Source organism: Pipistrellus kuhlii, unplaced genomic scaffold (assembly GCF_014108245.1).
Source record: "Pipistrellus kuhlii isolate mPipKuh1 unplaced genomic scaffold, mPipKuh1.p scaffold_m20_p_4, whole genome shotgun sequence".
NCBI lineage: Eukaryota > Metazoa > Chordata > Mammalia > Chiroptera > Vespertilionidae > Pipistrellus > Pipistrellus kuhlii.
Window position 1 is genome coordinate 6400413 of NW_023425540.1, and position 18905 is coordinate 6419317.

At 42.0% G+C, this 18905-nt stretch overlaps 1 protein-coding gene across 7 annotated transcripts in view; it reads right to left on the minus strand.

Annotated features, from left to right (window-relative positions):
* Positions 1 to 1349: 1349 nt before the first annotated feature.
* Positions 1350 to 18905, minus strand: part of DAB2 (DAB adaptor protein 2) — a 48036-nt gene continuing 30480 nt past the window's right edge. For 3 of the 7 annotated variants that reach the window (XM_036409246.2, XM_036409247.2, XM_045571805.1), the window contains exons 8-15: positions 18689 to 18742; positions 18035 to 18097; positions 11870 to 12523; positions 10734 to 10896; positions 6369 to 6998; positions 5720 to 5829; positions 5065 to 5135; positions 1350 to 3057 (exon numbers count right to left, since the gene is read on the minus strand). In XM_036409246.2, coding sequence (XP_036265139.1) covers positions 5070 to 5135; positions 5720 to 5829; positions 6369 to 6998; positions 10734 to 10896; positions 11870 to 12523; positions 18035 to 18097; positions 18689 to 18742 — 1740 coding nt within the window. In that variant the 3' untranslated portion in view covers positions 1350 to 3057; positions 5065 to 5069. The remainder of the gene's footprint in view (positions 3058 to 5064; positions 5136 to 5719; positions 5830 to 6368; positions 6999 to 10733; positions 10897 to 11869; positions 12524 to 18034; positions 18098 to 18688; positions 18743 to 18905) is intronic. The other 4 variants (XM_036409242.1, XM_036409244.1, XM_036409239.1 and 1 more) reach the window with 4 other exon arrangements.

Here is an 18905-nt window from a genome sequence, read left to right on the forward strand (position 1 = left end):
GATGGAGCAGAAACAGAGCCTGCCTCCCAGGGGAATGATACCTACAGAATGACATTCTGTTGTGTAAACGGTAAAGCACCTCACAAATGCAAGATTATCTTGAGAAAATCAATACCTTTCTTTCTGTATACCCTTTCTGTGAGACAGTTGGGAGCATGCTGACTGTTCAAGGTCAGCTTTGAGTTTAGGTCTCTCTGATGCCTAACTGAAAGCCTCTTCCAGGTAGAAGAGGGTTACCATAAGAGATGGACTTCTGGTATCAGGTCAGAGTAGCACCTGTGACTAGAGAGATGATAAAGAAGAGGTCCGTTTCCACTTTGCTGGGACACTTCAGTAAGCACCTTCCTCTGCTTGGTCAACAGTAGTTCCTATTATGCTGAAATCAGTGTCCTCCCCTAGCACACATGAGCAAGGGTTAATCTCTAGCAAGATCTTACAGAAGCCACCTGGAAATGATACATGGGCTCAGTGGATTAGACATCCTGCAGACAGCTGGATAAATCAGGTAATTTCTGCAACATGCTCTTAACAACAACCGTGTCCACTCGTGGCTTTCTGGAAGCTGTTTTTGTGTGGAGTATGTTTCTCTATATTCTACTCATTGTTGTGAGAAAGAGAGCAAATGTTCAGGTCAGGGGAAAGGTGAACAGTAATACCGAACGTCCCACAACAGTGAACACCAATCAGTGACACCTCCCCGTCCCCACCATACACACATACCAAATTTGTCTTATTCTTAGAAGAATCAAGTTTAGCACCAACACTTCAGTACCCACGCAAGGCCTGCCTTTGGGTCATCTTCCTCAAACATCTAGGTCTTCTTGAAAAGAATGAGAGCCTTGAACTTTTATACAGGGGAGTGTTTAAGGGTGTCCTAGGGTTAAAAATATCTGAGCAGTGGCAGCCCACCGCATACAGAAGCTCTCCTGAATGACCTGCTCCAGCCTGAGCCAGTCCAAGGTTGTGTCCTGGTGAGGTCAAACAAGAACAAGAATAAGCAAAGAGTAAAACGTGTGAGCCAAGAGTTCGCTATGGAAGGATTTTTATTCCTGACATCGTTGAGGTTGTACTGGTAAAGGCCTTATCCACTGGATTCCCATTAATCTCCCAGGAAGGAGGGATGCAGGTCTGAGAGGAGAATGAGGAATTGAAAGATATCAGTTGATAATTTACATATGGTCCTATTTAATGCATCTCCACTTCCTCTTCATCTTTGTGGCCATTCACAATGTATTATAACTAACACTTCTTCCTTAGTCAGGTGTATTTTATATCTTGACCCTAGCACAGCAACACAGAACAGGGGTTATATATTACATAATAGAATAAACTGATGGTCACACATGAGATTCTGCCATTCCAGTTTATTGAAATGAGTAAATTCATAGCTTTATTTGCATACAGAAAGTGCACAAGAAAACAAGTATGTATAAAATATTTATGTGGCTGATCATCACTTTAAAAATTTTTTTCTACTTTCAAAAATTCCAACTATCTAGAAATAATTGCCTCCAGTTTAGCACATTTAGGTATTTGGACAAATAAAATACTATTTCAAGTCTGTGTTTATAATGACTGAGTAGGAAGCAAGATGGAAAACTATGCCAAATATGATGAGCTATTATCATTAAACATAGAACCATGGGACTTTAAGCTTGGACTAGCCGGAGCTAGTCCACAGAGATTCACGAGGCCAGCATCTTATTTAGATGGTAAGCAGTCATCCTCTTCTTCTATCTAAAGGTTACATGTATGTGGTTGGTTGATTAACACCCACAAGAACCTGAGAGCACTGGAGGTCAAGAGACACATTAAAAACCCAACATAAACAAATAAAACTCGTTTTGATAAGAACAAACCCTCCAGAACTGTGCCAGCAATAGGACTGAAAATGAACTAGGTAGTTTCCAAGGTTATAGGAGGAAAATATTTCAGACATTCGCTTTGCAATGATAGGAGGAAATAACTGTTCCGCAGGCTTTTGTGTATGTTTTTTCCTACTTATCTCCCAACTAACTATGAGGTTGTGGCTGCCAGAAAGCTTTCCAGTTACTTGATAAGCCTAACCCCAAAGAAGCACCTAACATATTTGGCACGATCACATTTAACGTTGTGATGTGTTGTCCTTCATTGCTGAGTGGAGTTCAGGTTTTCTTCACCATTAACTGCTGTCCCGTAACTTCAGCTCAAGAGGATGGCCCTCTATTCCACAGAGAGGATAAAGGTTGTCCCATTTGCAATTCTCGTTACTGGGATTAGCAATTACTGAGAAGGTGACACGAGTTCAGATTTGTGAATCATTAAAGGTTTTTGCCCCACAAAACTCCATTTCTTGTGAAAAGGAAATATGAACCCAGGAGTAAAACTGATTGAAGAGAATCAGAGGGAAAAGGAGAGGAGACACACATAATGCATTTCCCTCATTGGCAAGAGCTAGCAGACTGGAGAATCGCCCTTGAGAAAAATACGATCTTCAGAAAAAGAAGTCAATCTTTAAAAAGGTTCTTGGGCGTGCCGGATTCCAAAGTGCCTACAGAGAAGTTGGACTTGCTTCAATTTTTCTTTAAAAATTCTCTGGAAGTGAGGGTGTGAAGCAAGATTTCAGAAGGTGCCCTGCTCTCCTACCATTTTTAGGTTTTATGCTCTAAAACGGAACCCCCACACAACCTTGAACAGTAAGGATTTTAAAATTTATTCAAAGCATTCTGATCCGAGGGGTGGCTGCATCGCACAACCAGAGGGTACATGGTAGAATGTTCTAGAAGGGTTTAGGGACACAATAGGTAAGGGTTCATGTAGGAAAACTACTTCATTTATATTTAAGCTAGAGTGTTTAGATTCTTAATTTATTTAAAGCTATAAGATTCAGTTTAGCGTTAACCTAAACAGAAAGTGAGAGACACTTTACAGGTGGAAGAGGCAGCAAAAAAATAAGGCAGCAGATAATATGCAAAGCTGGAACAAGGGCAGAGGTCAGGACTAATGTGGCTATCAGCTTTGTCCTTGACTGCTAAGGCCAACCTTTCTGTTCCTCTGGATAGTCAGCAAGCCAAGTTCCTAGAGAAGTATGGAGAAGAGAAAACCTGTGGTTAGAATTTTTTAATTGAATATCAATGTATTAAACATCAAGCCATTACTTAAAATGTCAGTAATAGTATCTTGCAGGGCTGATGCAAGAGGGTTGAATAAGATAATAAATGTAGAGCCTGTGATAAAGTGCCTAACACAAGTGATCAATCATGTTAGCTGTTTCTCCCATGATGCCTCCCCTCCCAATCTGTTAGTTTAGCAGGTTGACCAAGGTTATTCTTCCTTCAAGACCTCGAGAAAAAGGAACCTCCAAAGAGAACTCTAGTCAATTCAATTTAGTGCAAACAGTTCTCCCAGGCTCCTAGTGTAGTTTATATGTTTCTATTTGTTCAATGATTCTCCTGGAGAGGAGGATGAGAATGAGTCTCTGCTAAGACTTCTAGCCCTTCAATACATTACACTGTCTTATTAGCATTACAAACCACCTAGATGCTTCTTAAAACCAAGTTTTTCTCTGCAGCACCACACAGGGATACTTTAGGGCAGAGCTGGGCTCTGGAATTTGCCTTTCCAACAATCCCACCCAGTTCCCTGAAGCAGATTTTATGAAAAAGCCCATAAGAAACACTGCAGTTGTAGAAACGCATTGAGGGGGAGGTGATCCAAATTCCAAATAAACTCAGTCTTATTGTTGTCAGATAGAAGATGGTTCTTTTTACTCTTTCTATGGGTCTCCTGAGCCAGCTATGCCCAACTCCTAAATACAGATATACCTCCTTCCCTCCACTATCTTCAATCTTTTAATGTCAATCAAAGTTGCTTCCACTCATGCTGAGAAAGAAAGGTTAGTTACATCAATAACTTACTGAGGATGAAATCCACTAGTGGAAAGGATCAACAACCAAACTCATCGGCACTGACACTGCTTTTGAAGGAGGTATTGGCAACTGTCCCCATTTCTGGGTTTAATGTCATCGGACTATTTAAGACTAGCTTCGGAGGCCCTCACAAAGAAATAAGTACTGATTTGGGAGGCAGAGTATTGTGATCATTACCTGTTAAGCTGACCTGTTTTGTGGCTTCAGAAGGTCTACAGATTTTGAGCCTTCTATAGTAGTGATTTTCAAACAGTGTGCCAAGAGGATTCTTAAAATATACAATATCTGATTATTTAGTCAGGGGCACTGACCTATTTTCCCTTAGATTTTCAAATGAAAAAAAAAAAATGACAACAGACAATACAACAATGGCAATCCAGTAAAAATGAATCAGAATATACCTATTTTTTCAGATCGGCAAAAAATATAGTATTTTTTTGTGTGCCACAGAATTTTAGTAATTACTTTCAGTGTGCCATAAGATGAAAAAGGTTGAAAACTGCTGTTCTGTAGGAACCAAGTAATTACCAGGATGCTTTGCAATCACTTAAATACGAAGGTAAAACAACACAAAACTAGAAAGCTGTAGGTGTTATGCTATGTTTTACTTCCATACATACCTGAAATACCAAAAACACAGGATATGATATAAATCCACATGCCCAGGGGTCTATTACTGTTTTTGATATATCTTATATAATAAAGGGCTAATATGCTAATTGACTGAACAGAGGAACAACCGGTCACTGTGATGTACACTGACCACCGGGGGGCAGATGCTCAATGCAGGAGCATCCCCCTGGTGGTCAGTGTGCTCCCACAGGGGGAGCACTGCTCAGCCAGAAGCTGGGCTCACAGCTGGCGAATTCAGCTTGAGGCCTCCCAGGGAGCGGGCCTAAGCCAGCATTCAGACATCCCCTGGCTGTGAGAGAGTGCAGGCCGGGCAGAGAAACCCTCCCCTCCCCCATGAGTGCATGAATTTTGTGCACCAGACCTCTAGTATATATAAAGTCTCTTCTTAAACATCCAGCCTAATCATTATCAAAGTAGCTAAGTATATATTTCCTTGTCTATTACTTCTAAATGACAGAGACTGAACCTCTTCCCAATTCTAAAATTAAAATTTCATCAACATCCCCTATGCCACTCTACTTACAGAAGTTAGGCAAACGGACTTCCGAAAGGATCTCTATATACATCAGGAGATGCAGTTTGAGGAGGAGCCATCTATGGAGATACAACCAACCAATCAATAAGTATACTTATAGTTATGAGAGAAAAAAATACTTAAGACTTCTTTAATTTCTTTAAAATTCACATAGGTCACAAAAGGGTCTACAATGATTTATATTCGGCAGCTTATAACTAGTGGTATATATTTATTATTTACAACAAAACCAAGGTTCAGAAAGATTATGTTTGCTTCCCCAGAATGGGAAGTATTTTTTTTTTTATGAGCTAAAGAATTATGGGTGAGAAATCAGGAACATAAATCTTTGAAAGATTTTTTTTTTAAAGATAGTACTTTGGTTTGATTTTCTCTTCAAATGTTTTCATGAGCCAGGTTCAATGAGATATAAAATACTTTTTCTATATGATATTCATTTCTCAAGTTTAGAACAGTCATCCCTGTAAAAATCATCTTCCCCCAGTCTGAGTTGATTACATAGTGGTGGTTCTCAATGATAAATCTTTTTTAACCGTCCTTTATCATCACAGAATTGTTATAATTACAAGCAAGGTTAAATGAGGAGGCAGTAGCTTTATGTGGCACACACTGTGATTGTCAGCTTGCAACAGCTGATACTTACAGAGGCTTGTGATGAACTGAAAGAATTTTTAGAGAAAGGGTTCTCAAATGCATTGTCAGAAGCGTTGGTAGCTGGCGGAGCACTTTGTCTGGGAGCTGGCTTTGGTGGTTCTAGAAGGTGAAAAACCCAAGTAATCAGTAGACAAGCTTTCCACAAATACAAGGAGCAGTCCCCAGTCAGGCTTATCTTAGAAAGTAAGTTCCATGTTTTTGAAATGTACATCAATAGAGCAAACATCACCACCACATACGAAGGCTCCCAATTATTACAGGCAAATCCATCCCTCTCAGAAGAGGACACCATGCATATAGATTGACTTGAAGTGAAAGAGCTTCAGATTCCCTCACAGGAGTCCATGGAGCTTGGTGGAGGCTTTACTATACAGCCCTCCAGCTACCAGCACCCATGGAATATCAATAGCTCTTGGCAACCCTCTTAAGATTTGTCACAAGAGGGCAGCATAGGGCCAGACCTTAAAAAGTGAGGTGAATAGTTAGCTTCAGAAGGTAAATGGTTAAGTTGTCTCCATAACCACCGATTAGGCTATTGGTGGGTAAGAGAGTTTTTCTTTTGATTGATTCTGTGGGCCCATATGAAGTGGAAATACTAGTTCTTGTTGGCTTAGTAGATGAAGAAGTGGGTAGCTTACCATTGATCTTTTTCAATAGTTGGTTAGCATCGAAGTCGTCGTGGTCTGCGTTCTCTTGAGGAATGCCCACTTTGCTGTTGAAATAACTGGAGAAGGCACTTGAAGTCCCCGAGGAAGTCTGGTCTCCCTTCCTCGCGGGGACCGGAGGCTGCCGCAGTTGTAAGTCCTTAAACATTTCTTTCACTTCCTTGACTTCTTTATCCCCGAGGGGGTCCAAAGCAACGAAGGCATTGGTGGAGATTTCCTTAGGGGGGCCAGTTCTGGGAGGTGGTTGAGGAGGAGTGACCAGGAGAGAGGAGAGCATGGGAGGGGACGGGGTAGACACAGCAGGAACTGGAAAAATATTGCTCTGAAAAGGATTCCCCAGAGGGCTTGCCGATGACCAAGTGTTGGGTGACACAGATGCTGATGGGCCCCAAACAACAGGGGCTGGAGGGGGAGTTGAGGCTGCAAAGGATGAAGGCTGGTTCCAACCTGCAACCGCCGGGTTTGTGGTAAAAACCATTGGTTGACTGAATCCGGCAGGCTGAGCACCCATCATGGCTCCTGGGACCATGGAAGGGGACTGATTGAACACGAGAGATGGCGTGCTCCATGGTCCTGTGTGAGGTGGTGGGATTGCGACACCACCTGTTAGGAATAGAGAGAAAAGACTTATCAGGAGATATGCTCAAAGAGGATTTCTGGGTTTCAGAAAACAACTTTCTCAAGCATTTATCAAGCATCTACATGGCCAATGCCTTCATTCATGGAAATGAAGGCTCAGATCACGAGATTAATGAGCCAATACAGTATAGCTGGTATCCCAATGCAGGTGGCATTTTGATGCCCTTTATTTCTACCACATCTTTTTGCTTCATTGGAAGGGATAACACAGACCATAAGTCATGAACAAATGGGACCTCCTCGTACATACACTGGTGTGTTTTAAACAGCTAGAACCGAGCCTGTCAACATGGTGAATACATTTACACATACAAACCATGCTGATTATGAAGTAGTTAATTAAGCCATGGGCACTTGGAGTCACTGATTCCATCTTTCTATTTGACAGCTGGCTACTGTCTGAGACTTATGGAAAGCAGCTATCACACATGTGCCTTAGGCTTCAACATGCTTACACCCCAAAGAAACCATTTCAGAGTTGCCTTCTTTGCAATGCTGCCAAGGTTGATACAGCTATACCAAAGGATGATAAAATTTGGTTGGTGCCAAGATACTTTTAGGTTTTTCTGTATGAACATGGAAGAAAGGCTGGTTAACCCAGGCGAGCTGTTTCAAATAAAAGTGCTTCCTGCCATGTGTCACTCACTAAACTTTGCTAGAAGTTAGAACAGAGTATGCAAAAGAGGAGGGGAGGGTGAAGAGCCAGGGAGGAAAACACCTTCCATGTAACCAATGGCCTGTGCCTGGGGGTCTGATCTCTGTGGGGAATGCCCCGTTGCCTGCAGCCCTACCACAATGATGAGGAGTTAGTGAAACCACTGAAGGCAAGTCTCTCCAATGTTTGTCCCTCTTCTTGAGAAGCTCGTTCCCCACATCTTATTCAGAGATGGAGGGCATTGTCTTTTCCCAAGTGTATTCATGACCCACTTAAACTGTTACCACTAGCAGCTCTATTCACGAATGATGCTCAGCTCTCAAAACCTACTTGCTTTGAGGTTTGGGGCAGGACATTCTTTCATCATAAATGTCTTCTAACCATAACATCCCTAACCAAACCTGGGTTAGGGATGCTTCTGTTTGCAAAGTGAGAAATGTTTTGAAAATGGTATTCAGGGGCTGGTGGAGCAAGGTATTCTGTCTTGAACTTTTCTAGTCTTGGAGGTTGGTGTTCCTTGACTCAGCTCTCTCACCATGAGCAGCAGCCATCTGGCCATAAGCATACAGTGTGCTCATGGAGAGTGGTGGGTTTCAGGAAAGGCCATCTTACTAAGTTAACACACTTATGTCTGAGTGGGGGGAACTGGGTACAAGAATATTAATGATTAAAGTTGGGAAAGTCACAGTTTGCAACAGTAGAGATGAAAACTCAGGCATACTGGCTCAGAACCCAGCAGCCTATCCTCCTGTTCAGCCTTCTTGGCATCAAGAAACAGGACTATTTTTTTCTTTAATTGAATGTTAATGCAAATATTTATTTTACAGATTTAGCTTTAGACTTCACAATGTATCGAAGGGAAAGTTATCTTAGATTGTAGGCTTCTAAAAGGGAGCCGAGTTTGAACCAAGTTGTCTCTAGCATTTTCAAACAAATTTATTTAAATTTTATTACTGAACCCAAAGTCACTCAGTAATAATTTACACCAAATGGATGTGCAAATTGGGTAGAATTTTATCATCTTTCATGTTGAACGGCTTGCTTTTCCTTAGGAAAGTGTGTGGCTTTAGACATAGGTGGTATTAGTGGGAGTGGTGGTAAAAGAGAAAAATATTAAATTTGCCAGGAAATAAAGACTTTCCCAGTATATACTTATGTCAGCCTTCATCCCCATCTACAAGATTCCATGCGATGTGTTTTCAAGATATTTGAGGGCCCACTGGAAAAAGTAGAGGCAAGAGGTTAAAAAAAAAAAAAAAAAAAAGAGAGAGTGTCAGTAAAAAAAAGTTCATTTTATTACATTCTGATTCTAGATGAAAACTCAGGGTAGCGAGTCAAAACTGAAGGCTCAGCTTTTTACAACCCCTTCTCCCCACCCCCATTCTCCAGAGGAGAGAGTCCCCCAGCTGGGCCAGCGGAAGCCAGACCTACCACCTTCCAGGGTTTGGCGGAGGATCCCTGCTAGTGGACAGGGGCTATACTGTCGAGCTCAGTTTGAGTCCCATGTCCAAACTTGGAAGCATCATCAGTATTCTGCAGTTGTATACCCCAAGGCCTCAACAGGGGCTCCTAGCCAAAAAGCTTCACTTCGTCTGAATAAATTAACAGTTATAGGGTCCAGCTGTATTTTCAGGCTGACTTGTTAAATATTGGCTGTAAAAATTCTTCGGGGCATGATATCAGACTACAAAGCTCTGTGATGTGATTTGCAAGCTCCCTATCCTTCTGCAAGGAAAAACATCAACCAGCTCCACTTGGGGGTGCGGGGAAAAGAGCAGCGGGAAAGGGGGAAGCTCCCCAAAGATACCAAGCGCTCGGGGAGGGTCTCTTGATGGTACCAATGCAAGCAGAGCGCTGGGACAAGCTGGCCTCTCACGCCACGTGCAAGTCAGCCACTTGGCATCTGGGTAACGACTTTCCTTTTGCTGCCATCCTCCCGATATGATTAAACAGATTTAATATGACAGAACCACAGTACGTTCCTTTGCAGGAAAAGAGCAGAGCAAAAAACAAAGCAGGGTCCTGATGACTGACCCTGCAGGAGGCAGAGAGAGATCCCTGGTCAACTTGTACGGAATGAGGAAGGAAGCCCCTGGCTGCTCTCTGCCGGACAAAGTCTCTTTGGAGCTCATTGTGGTGCCAAGAAGCAGAAACACAAAGAGAATCCCCAGCCAGACAGCAAGGACAGTTGTTGGGGTTTCTGAAGACTGTACCACTGAGGCTGTGGACAAAGGGTAGCAGGGCCAGCCCTTCGGCATGTGGCCTTCCCCAGTGTCCTGCCACAGAGGGAGCAAATGACACATATATGAATGGCAGCACCAGCACATCCTAGTCATCTGAACAAGTCCACCTCTTCCCTTATCTCGATGCTCTTTTCAACGTCACATTTCCAGCATTTACTTCTTACTCTATCAAGACACTCAGCTAGCCAGAGTATTGGCAAGGAGCTGCTAAGGGTTACGTACGCAGAGGTGGACAGGATCTATACCTGCCCCACACCCTCCAGATACCAGGGGTGGAGCTGGGCTCAAAACCTAGGCCTTTCATTCCATGACTTACACTTGCTTAAAACTTGACTTACATCCCTTGCAGGGTGTATGTCCCTTCCAAGAGGGGTAGCCGTTTAATAGGGGAGAGGGCTTCAAACTAGAAATGGCAACTTACATGGAAGACATGCGGGTTCTTACTTTTCTAATAGAAACGATAAAGAAGACTCTGTCATCTTAGCCCCGTTTCTCCAATGAAGCTGGTCTGTTTCAGAACCCCTCATAATTGTCTTTAGCGAGCAGTTGGTTCAAATAAGTACAAAACTGAACATGGGTTTCTTTGCACATTCCAATTGAAGAAGCCAAATTTCATATACATCCAAGGGTACCATGTGGGGGTGAGGTTGTACAGAAGGAAGAGTGGGAGAAAGGCTCCCTAGGAGGCTCCAGTTTTGTGCCCCTGAAACCTCTAAGGACATGAAGTGCCTTCTTTCTAGGCACTCTCATCCTGGGAGTGAAAATAGCAGAGCCAAACCTGAATTGATGTGAGGCCCTTACCTAGACCTGCTAGGGGCCCCACAGGGGGAGGAACACTGGTCTTGAAGAGATCCAGAGGGTTGGTCTGTGGGGTTGCAGATTGTCCCGTAGGTGATGCCTGGCCTGGAGGTTCTGGGTCCGGATGAGCAAAGATGTCTGATGTCAGCAAGTCATTGGCTGGAGACTGACAGGGCAGAGGGGGACAGAAAGGAGTTACTCAGCAACAGAGAAATGCAGTGTCATCCTGGCTTCTACTCTGCACCTCAAATCGGGAACCACACAGAAAAACTACTTCCTGTCCTGAGGGACTACCACAAAACACCAACCAACCAACCAACCAACCAACCAACCAAAGCAAAGGACAAGGATCCCTGCAATGGGCAGGATTTGAGGTTTTGGACTTTTGAAGTGAAATCTAATTTACTTATTCACACATTTGTGTCTGCCTGGTCTCCTTGCCAGCTAACAGCTTGAAGCTGGGGAAGAAGGGACAGTTATACATAAGTAGCTTAAGTGTTTTTGATCATTCTAGTGGCTTTGAATCAGTCTGCATGGCCTTGATACATGAGTCATTAGGCCAGCCTACATATTCCAAAGAGATTAAAAACTAATACTGAATAGAAACCACATTTTAAATTGCTTTTGAGTAAAGTGGCAACTGTAAATACATGTTTAAGACAATGGATTATTCAGTGAACTTTTAATAGAGAAGGCAAACTCAAGAATTGGACACCACCACCTTGGTCATTGGCACAACCTGAGGGGTATGTGCGGGGCGCACGTTAGTGTGGGGAAGGTAAGTATATAAGGGGAATCACAAGAACCCATGCCCTCCGCTCCCAGAACATGACCATCAAACTTACCAGAGGTACAGAAGCATAGCAGCATTAAAAACGAAAAAAAACGTGTGTTTAGTTAATAATAAGAGGCAAGACATGCAGAGGGAGAGCAGGGCGCGACAACGCTGCTGAGCGCGAAGCTTTGACAGGGTGGCGATTAGAGGAAGGTATTCCTGGGGGACGAGGGGCTCACCCCACCCTTCTACATGACAGCCCCACAGGAAACCACAAGAGCAGCAGAAAGGACAGCTCGCCTCAGACCACCCTGGGACAGCGAACATGCATTCTGCCAACGCACATGCGGAGAAGACAATTCACCTTGGCAGTCCTTCTGCCTCTTCCCGGTTTGGTACTCTGTGGAGGTGGGATAATGGCTATGGAGTCATGTGTGGAGGACTGGACAGGGCTTTCCAAGTCCTGCTTTAGGCCATTTGGTATGGGCAGTCCTTTGGGAGGGCTTCCCACAAAAGGGTTCGGGGAGGATTTGACATGGAAGCCGTTCTGTTCTCTTTCGGATACCCCATTCTGAGTTCTCACTGCTGGCTGGGTTTGCGGACTTGAGAGGGGCCACGGGTCTGCCTGAGCTTCCTGCTTGCCAGTCCGGTTAGAGATTTGGTCAAACTGCTGACCAAAGTAATCAACGTCCCCATTCAGGGGCCCATTACTCAGCGGAGCAGACAAGCCACTCAAATTCTCTGTCTTCTGATCTGGAGGTTTGAGAGAATCAAATGAAGAGGGTGGCGATTGGTCCTGCTGTGCGAAAGGATCATCACGGAAAGGATCGGGATTAGGGGTGGGAAAGAAATTGAGATTGGCAGAAAAGGCATTTTCGGGCAAGAAAGACGCCTGAGGCTTTGGTCGAGGAAGAGAGGAGGAGGTGGTGCCGTTTGTTAAGAATGAATTTTCTCTTAAAGAATTCTGATTGGTGTTGATTTCAGAGTTTAGATCCACTAACAGGATATCTTTGCTTTCCTAGCACATTTGGAAAGAAAAAAAAAAGAGAGAAAGAAAGAAAGTGTTAGTCCATGTTGTGACTTCAAATGAAAAGGCTACATAAAATGACCAGGATTATCATAACTCCCATTAGATTTTGGTTTTTAACAAAATGGTTGACCATGATTTCCTCCCATCCCGTCGGTGAGTGTATTTTCCAGTTGAATAGGTCCTCCCCTCCCACTTCCCCATCTCGTGCCTGTTTATGTCTCAACTTCATTGACCCCTTAATTAAATGAAATCTTACTGTTTATATTTTTCATGTCACCACTCACTCTTACACACTGCCTCTTCCCGGTTTGGTACTCTGTGGAGGTGGGATAATGGCTATGGAGTCATGTGTGGAGGACTGGACACGGTTGTTTCAATTCATGTCTTTGAAAGTCTTAAAGGGAACTCACGGTGAGTCACTCCAAGTGATTGAGTATATAGAGCTTGAAAGTAAGACCAGACCCCAGAAGCCCTGCCCAGCTTCCTGCCTGATATCTTGGCTTTCCTATCATTGTACCCCAGTCATGTAACATCACCTCTTCAAATGAGCGCATTTACTGGCTAATACGTTCACATTTTGCAGTTCTGGATGTGATGAAGTTTAAGGTCAAATATATCTCCCTCAAATTGGTCTTTCCTTGGGCCAATTATAGGGAGATGTCAGGTATGCTTTTAAAAATATTTCAGAATCTTTGAAAGTGCTGGCCAAGTTAGATCTCTCATCTTCATCCTCTTAGCTTCTCATCTGGACACACCCTTTTGTCTATGTCCTTCTAAGAAAGTGATAATCCAATATAGGGATATAATCTAACAACATGGCACATTAACCTCTTGTATTGTGCAGTTTAAAAATAATATAGCTTAAGCCTTAGCCAGTTGGGCTCAGTGGATAGAGTGTTGGCCTGTGGACTGAAGGGTCCTAGGTTCTATTCCTGTCAAGGGCACATGCCTGGGTTGTAGGCTTGGTCCAATGTACAGGAGGCAGCTAATCAATAATTCCCTCTCATCACTGATGTTTCTCTCTCTCTGAAATCAATAAAAATACATATATATATTTAAAATATAGCTTAAGAGTTGCTTAGGATAAATTCAACTAATCTTTCTCTTTTAAATAATCTAGTCTGATTTATGTATATGGTGGAGATGTGGGTTTAAGAGTTAATTTGAAAGACATACCAAATTCAAAACTCTACAAATTCTATTCCCTATCAGTTTCTGGCATGTTAATTACCTGGGTTCTCAGTTGTCAGATAAGACATCCTTCTTAGCATAAGTGCTGCCAGTTGGATCAATCAGCCACATCTTTATCACTAGTTAGAGGTCACCCTGGGACTGAGCTGTCACACTGACAGACCTTCCTCCTAACTGACTTTGGTTCATTAATACTTCACTGTGCTGACCACAGAAGAATATAAACGACAAACACCTTTGAAATGGAAGTTGGAATTCTAGCATTGCTCTGAACAGACCACTAAACATTATGATCCTTGAGACAAAAACAACTGTCAAGGGAATATAAAATTCTCCAAAAGAAAAAGGAGGCCTGAGTAGGCAGACCTTTTTTGTTTTAAGGAAAAAAATACACTTTCAGAAAGTTTAGGCCCCAAATCAGACCTAAGTAGTATTCTATCTTTTGGCTTCCTTTACTGTTAGGTATAAACCACAATGTTTAAAAACCAGCTTTTCTCTTTATAACCAGAAGAATTTGTCAGAAGAAAGAGCTTGTCATTAAAATTTTGTTTTAATCAAAGAAACAGATTGGAAGACTTCTTAATGTTGGGATCTTAAACAATCAAAAGGTAGGAAAATGTACTCCAAATGCTTATGATTTCAGTATTTATTCATTCATTAGGAGCCACCTCTGGTTAGAACAGTTGGGTATCACAGCTGGCAGAGTTCTCCTTTTCAAATACTTCAGAAGTTCTTAGGACACCAAACAGGAGCCACAGTGTTAGACTTCTGAATAGTCGGCCTATAAGTGAAATGTATAAGGCTTTCCTCAGCTCAGGTCTGTTTCTAATTCCAGATGAAGAGCCTATCACATGATCTCACTCATATATGGAATCTAATGAACAAAATAAACTGATGAACAAAACAGATCCAAAGACACAGAAGTATGGAACAGACTTTTTGACCTTAGAGGGATGGTGGGGGTAGGGTGGTGGTTGGGGAGAGATTCTCGCCAAAGACCTTATATGCATATACGCATAACCATGAACACAGACAATAGTGTGGTGAAGGCCTGAGGTAGAGGAGGGGGCGAGTGGTGGGTGGAAAGGGTCCATAGGAAAAAAAGGGGACATATGCAATACTTTCAACAATAAAGATAAATTAAAAAAAAAAAAGATTAAGGGTCTAGTTTAGGGATGTCGAACTCAATCAGAGAAGGGGCCAAAATCTAAAATCCAGCCTAAATCGCGGGCCGAATGGTTTACTGAACAGTCATAAACTGTCATTGTGATGGAAACACAGCGGAGTGCAGTGATGACAGCGCGGTGCGGGCCACATTGCAAGGCCTGGCGGGACGGATTTGGCCCGCGGGCCTTGTGTTTGACACATGTGGTCTAGTTCATAGACTATGATTAAGAGATGCAAGACTCCTTATCCACCTCCTAGGTCAGAGCTTCATGCCATTTTTCCTTGGATGTCAATATGGCATCCGCATGGCCATCTTTGGAGGATCCGAGAGACAAGCACTAGTGATAGGAGAGTGAAGTGCAGTCCCTGCTCTTAGGGAGCTCTAACAAGAGGGGCAGCAGGCAACCACATGGTGTCTGTCCAGAGACGAAGTCTTAACTACTGAACTCCATAGCCTAGCTCTCCTCTAGGCAGCTAGGTCACCTAAACATCTCACTGCCAAATCCTGGACTTCCCTACCCGAAGCTTTCTGTGTCTTTCTGCTACTCCCTGAATTCAAATAAGCTTCATTAGCCAGACCTTCAAACTGGGGAGAAGCACCCAATTTACATTTAGCCTAACAACTCTATTTTCCTACACACTTAAAGACTCAGTTCAAGTTCAGATAATTTATAGAGCCTCTTCCCATGGATCCTCTATTTCACTTCACCTGTGCCCTCTTTCTGCATCTTACTTCCACAACACTGTGCCCTGGCCCCATCCCTGCACCAGTTTTAACCTCCTTGATGGCAGACCAGTCCTTATGTTCTTCTCATAGTAACTCTGAATGATCAAATTTTTTCACAATTTTCTTTTCTTTTTTTAGATGAGTATGGATGAATATTGTTCAAGTGGTTTTCCAATAAAAATTACATTCTAAGGTATGCTACTTAGTTTGCAACATAAGCTTTATTTGTAATGCATAAAACTATTTTGTATAAATGTTGCAGGAGGGACAGGGCCTAATTAATAAGGTTTAGATAATTGGGATCTCTTCTCTCTTCATCTCTTCCAAAACAGCTACTGTAAGATTTGAATCTTTTAAAACATGTTGGTTTTATCAAGTAAATATGTTTATTTTGTGACCTATGAATATAAAGTCAATCTGTTAGGATGTGCTGGCAAAGTCTAACCAGCACATAATTAATGCTGTTGGGATTCTCTTACTTTTAACATACCATTTACTTTTGATGGTATTTATTTATTTATTTATTTATTTTTTTTGGTATTTATTTCTTAATCTGTTGTTATTGGTAGATCAAAAATTCATAAAATGTATGAAGTCTAATATCAATGAGACTCAGGCTTACTCAAGCTGCTCTCCATTTCTTTTTTCATAACTTTCCAGAAGGCTACAGAAGCAGATGAAGCAGTCAGTGCTTCCTTGTCTACCCCATGGAAACTGCTTCAGAGGCCGAGTGTTCTGATCTCTTTCAATTAACTTGAACGTCAGTTTTACTTAGGCAGCATGCTTTTCAGACATCAATTTCAGAGCTGGGATGGACTTTCTAGGGATGTCTAATCCTGTATTTCACCAAGTTTCTCCTTAGAACGGTAACAAACATTGTGAAGAATGACAGGTTCTACAGGCAAGTGAGTTAGGACACCCTGCTTCAAAGAACAGTGGACAGGCTTCTCTGTGGTGGCTTTGAGGCCTCCACAATGCAATTATGCAGTGTGAATCTTATAGGCTTGGAGACTGAGGAGGGGGTACCCCGCCCCTGCTCCTTCTCACTTCAACTTCAGCATTTTATGTGAAGTTTCCTGGACCTGGCATTCTCTGTAATACTCTGGGGCCAGTGAGACTTGCCCAGTCTCTGGTCTGCTGTGGTTTTATTTCCAATGACCTTCTTGGTCATACAGGCTTGCGTAATAATTCCCTGATGTCAGAGACTCCTAGATAGACCGTGATCTTTTGTCTGGTTATTGTCTTCTCATCTTTTATGTTCAAGCCTGGAAATTCACTCAGCACTCTTAGCTGACCCTCTAAAGCCAGGTAAATACCTTATAATTAACATCCGCTAATAAGTTTTTTTTATTGGTTTTAATGTTGTCCTCCCCCTCCTTTTTAATGGGCTTCAATGATGTCATTGACATTGTGCATCTCATTGCTATGCCCGGCAAGTAGCAGGCATTCAAGAAACTACTAAATAAATAAGCGAAGTTGTAAAAAGCCATTCAAAATTACATGGGTAATTTCACTGGAAGCCTGTTTTGGAAGGTCTGAGACGGGTTTTTGTGCTGAATTTGAACCTCTTTCTTTGGTAAATTTTTTTTCAGAATTACCATTTTCATATCTGTAAAGGAAAATGTTACTCTAGCCTCTATATTAAGAAGATTTGAGCTGAGCCCGGTTTGGCTCAATGGATAGAGCGTCGGCTTGGGGACTGAAGGGTCCTGGGTTCGATCCCGGTCAAGGGCATGTACCTTGGTTGCGGGCATATCCCCAGTAGGGGGTGTGCAAGAGGCAGCTGATCGATGACTCTCTCTCATCTGTGTTTCTAACTCTCTATCTCTCTCCCTTCCTCTATGTACAAAATCAATAAAATATATATATATATATTTTTTAAAAAGAAGATTTGATACACTTTAATATCCTGCAAAAAAACGAGAGACTTTTTTTTTAAAATGAGGACTTGGGTAAACAATGTCTTGGGTAAACATAACGGAGCCTCTTGTTTGTTTTAAATCTTGCTTCACACCAAGCTTATGCTAACTCACAAAGAAAGAATAAAAAATAAAGGGAGAGGTCAGGAGACTTTACAATTAATCATTTAACAAACATACTTCCTTCGAATAGGCTTATGCCAAGAATTATTATTCAACTCCTCCTTCTGATCCTAAGTAATACCAAGAAGGACTACATTGTCTGACCTATTGCTCAGATTTAATATCTAAGGAATATTAAGTATCTGAATTAGACAGGTTTCCATGGTGGCTTATTATGCAAATTTGTTCTAGCAGCCATTTCCACTTTATGTAGAAAAAATCAGCTGCCACGTTCCAAGTTTCAATAAAGATGCTCAAGATTTCTGGTTAATTGCCAATTTGAGTCATAGATGTCATTTCCATTACATTGCAAATTTAAAAACAGACACTTACTGTTGGACTATTTAGGTCAGGAGGTGTAGACATGTCCCCAAACAAATCCATCCGGTCAACAGCCTTAAAAAAGTATTTGGATTAGATTCAGATGTGTCTACTCAAAAAGATTAGTTTGTATATTGTCGTAATTGTTTCCTAAACATTTGTTTAGGAAAATGGCCGTCACAATTGAATTTTCATTTAACTAATACAGATTTGATATTGGGCGATTTAGGTCAGGAAGTATTGATAGGTATCCAAACAAATCCATCTGGTCCAAACTCTTTAAAAAATATTCGAGCCCCAGCCGGTTTGGCCCAGTGGATAAAGCATCGGCCTGGAGACTGAAGGGTTCCAAGTTTGATTCCAGTCAAGGGCACATGCCTGGGTTGCAGGTTAGATCCCCAATGGGGGGTGTGCAGAGGGCAGCCAATCAATGATTCTCTCCATTCATTGATGTTTCTATCTTTCTCCTTCTCCCTTCCTCTCTGAAATCAATAAAAAATGTATTTGGATTAGATTTAGATGTCTTTACTAAAAAGATTGCCTTTTATATTAATATCAATGTTAGTTGTTGCAATCTGATTTTCATACAGATTCTGTCTTTGCAACAGCTACAGAAGTAAAACCCACATTCCGGTAAGCAAGAATCATAAAAAGTCACATACATACCAATTTCAGCTTGTTAGTTTGGTCATCAAGATTCATTAGGGCCTCGCTTCCATTCTGAAAAAGATGACAAGTATTTAAGGGTTTTGTTGGTAAGTTTTAATTTCCTAGTGTATTGGCTTGCTAAGCGGTTATAATTTTGGCACTCATCATTCAACCATACGTCTTCCATGACCAGAAGCGTCATGAACACAGAACAATAATCCAGAAGTGGAGCATG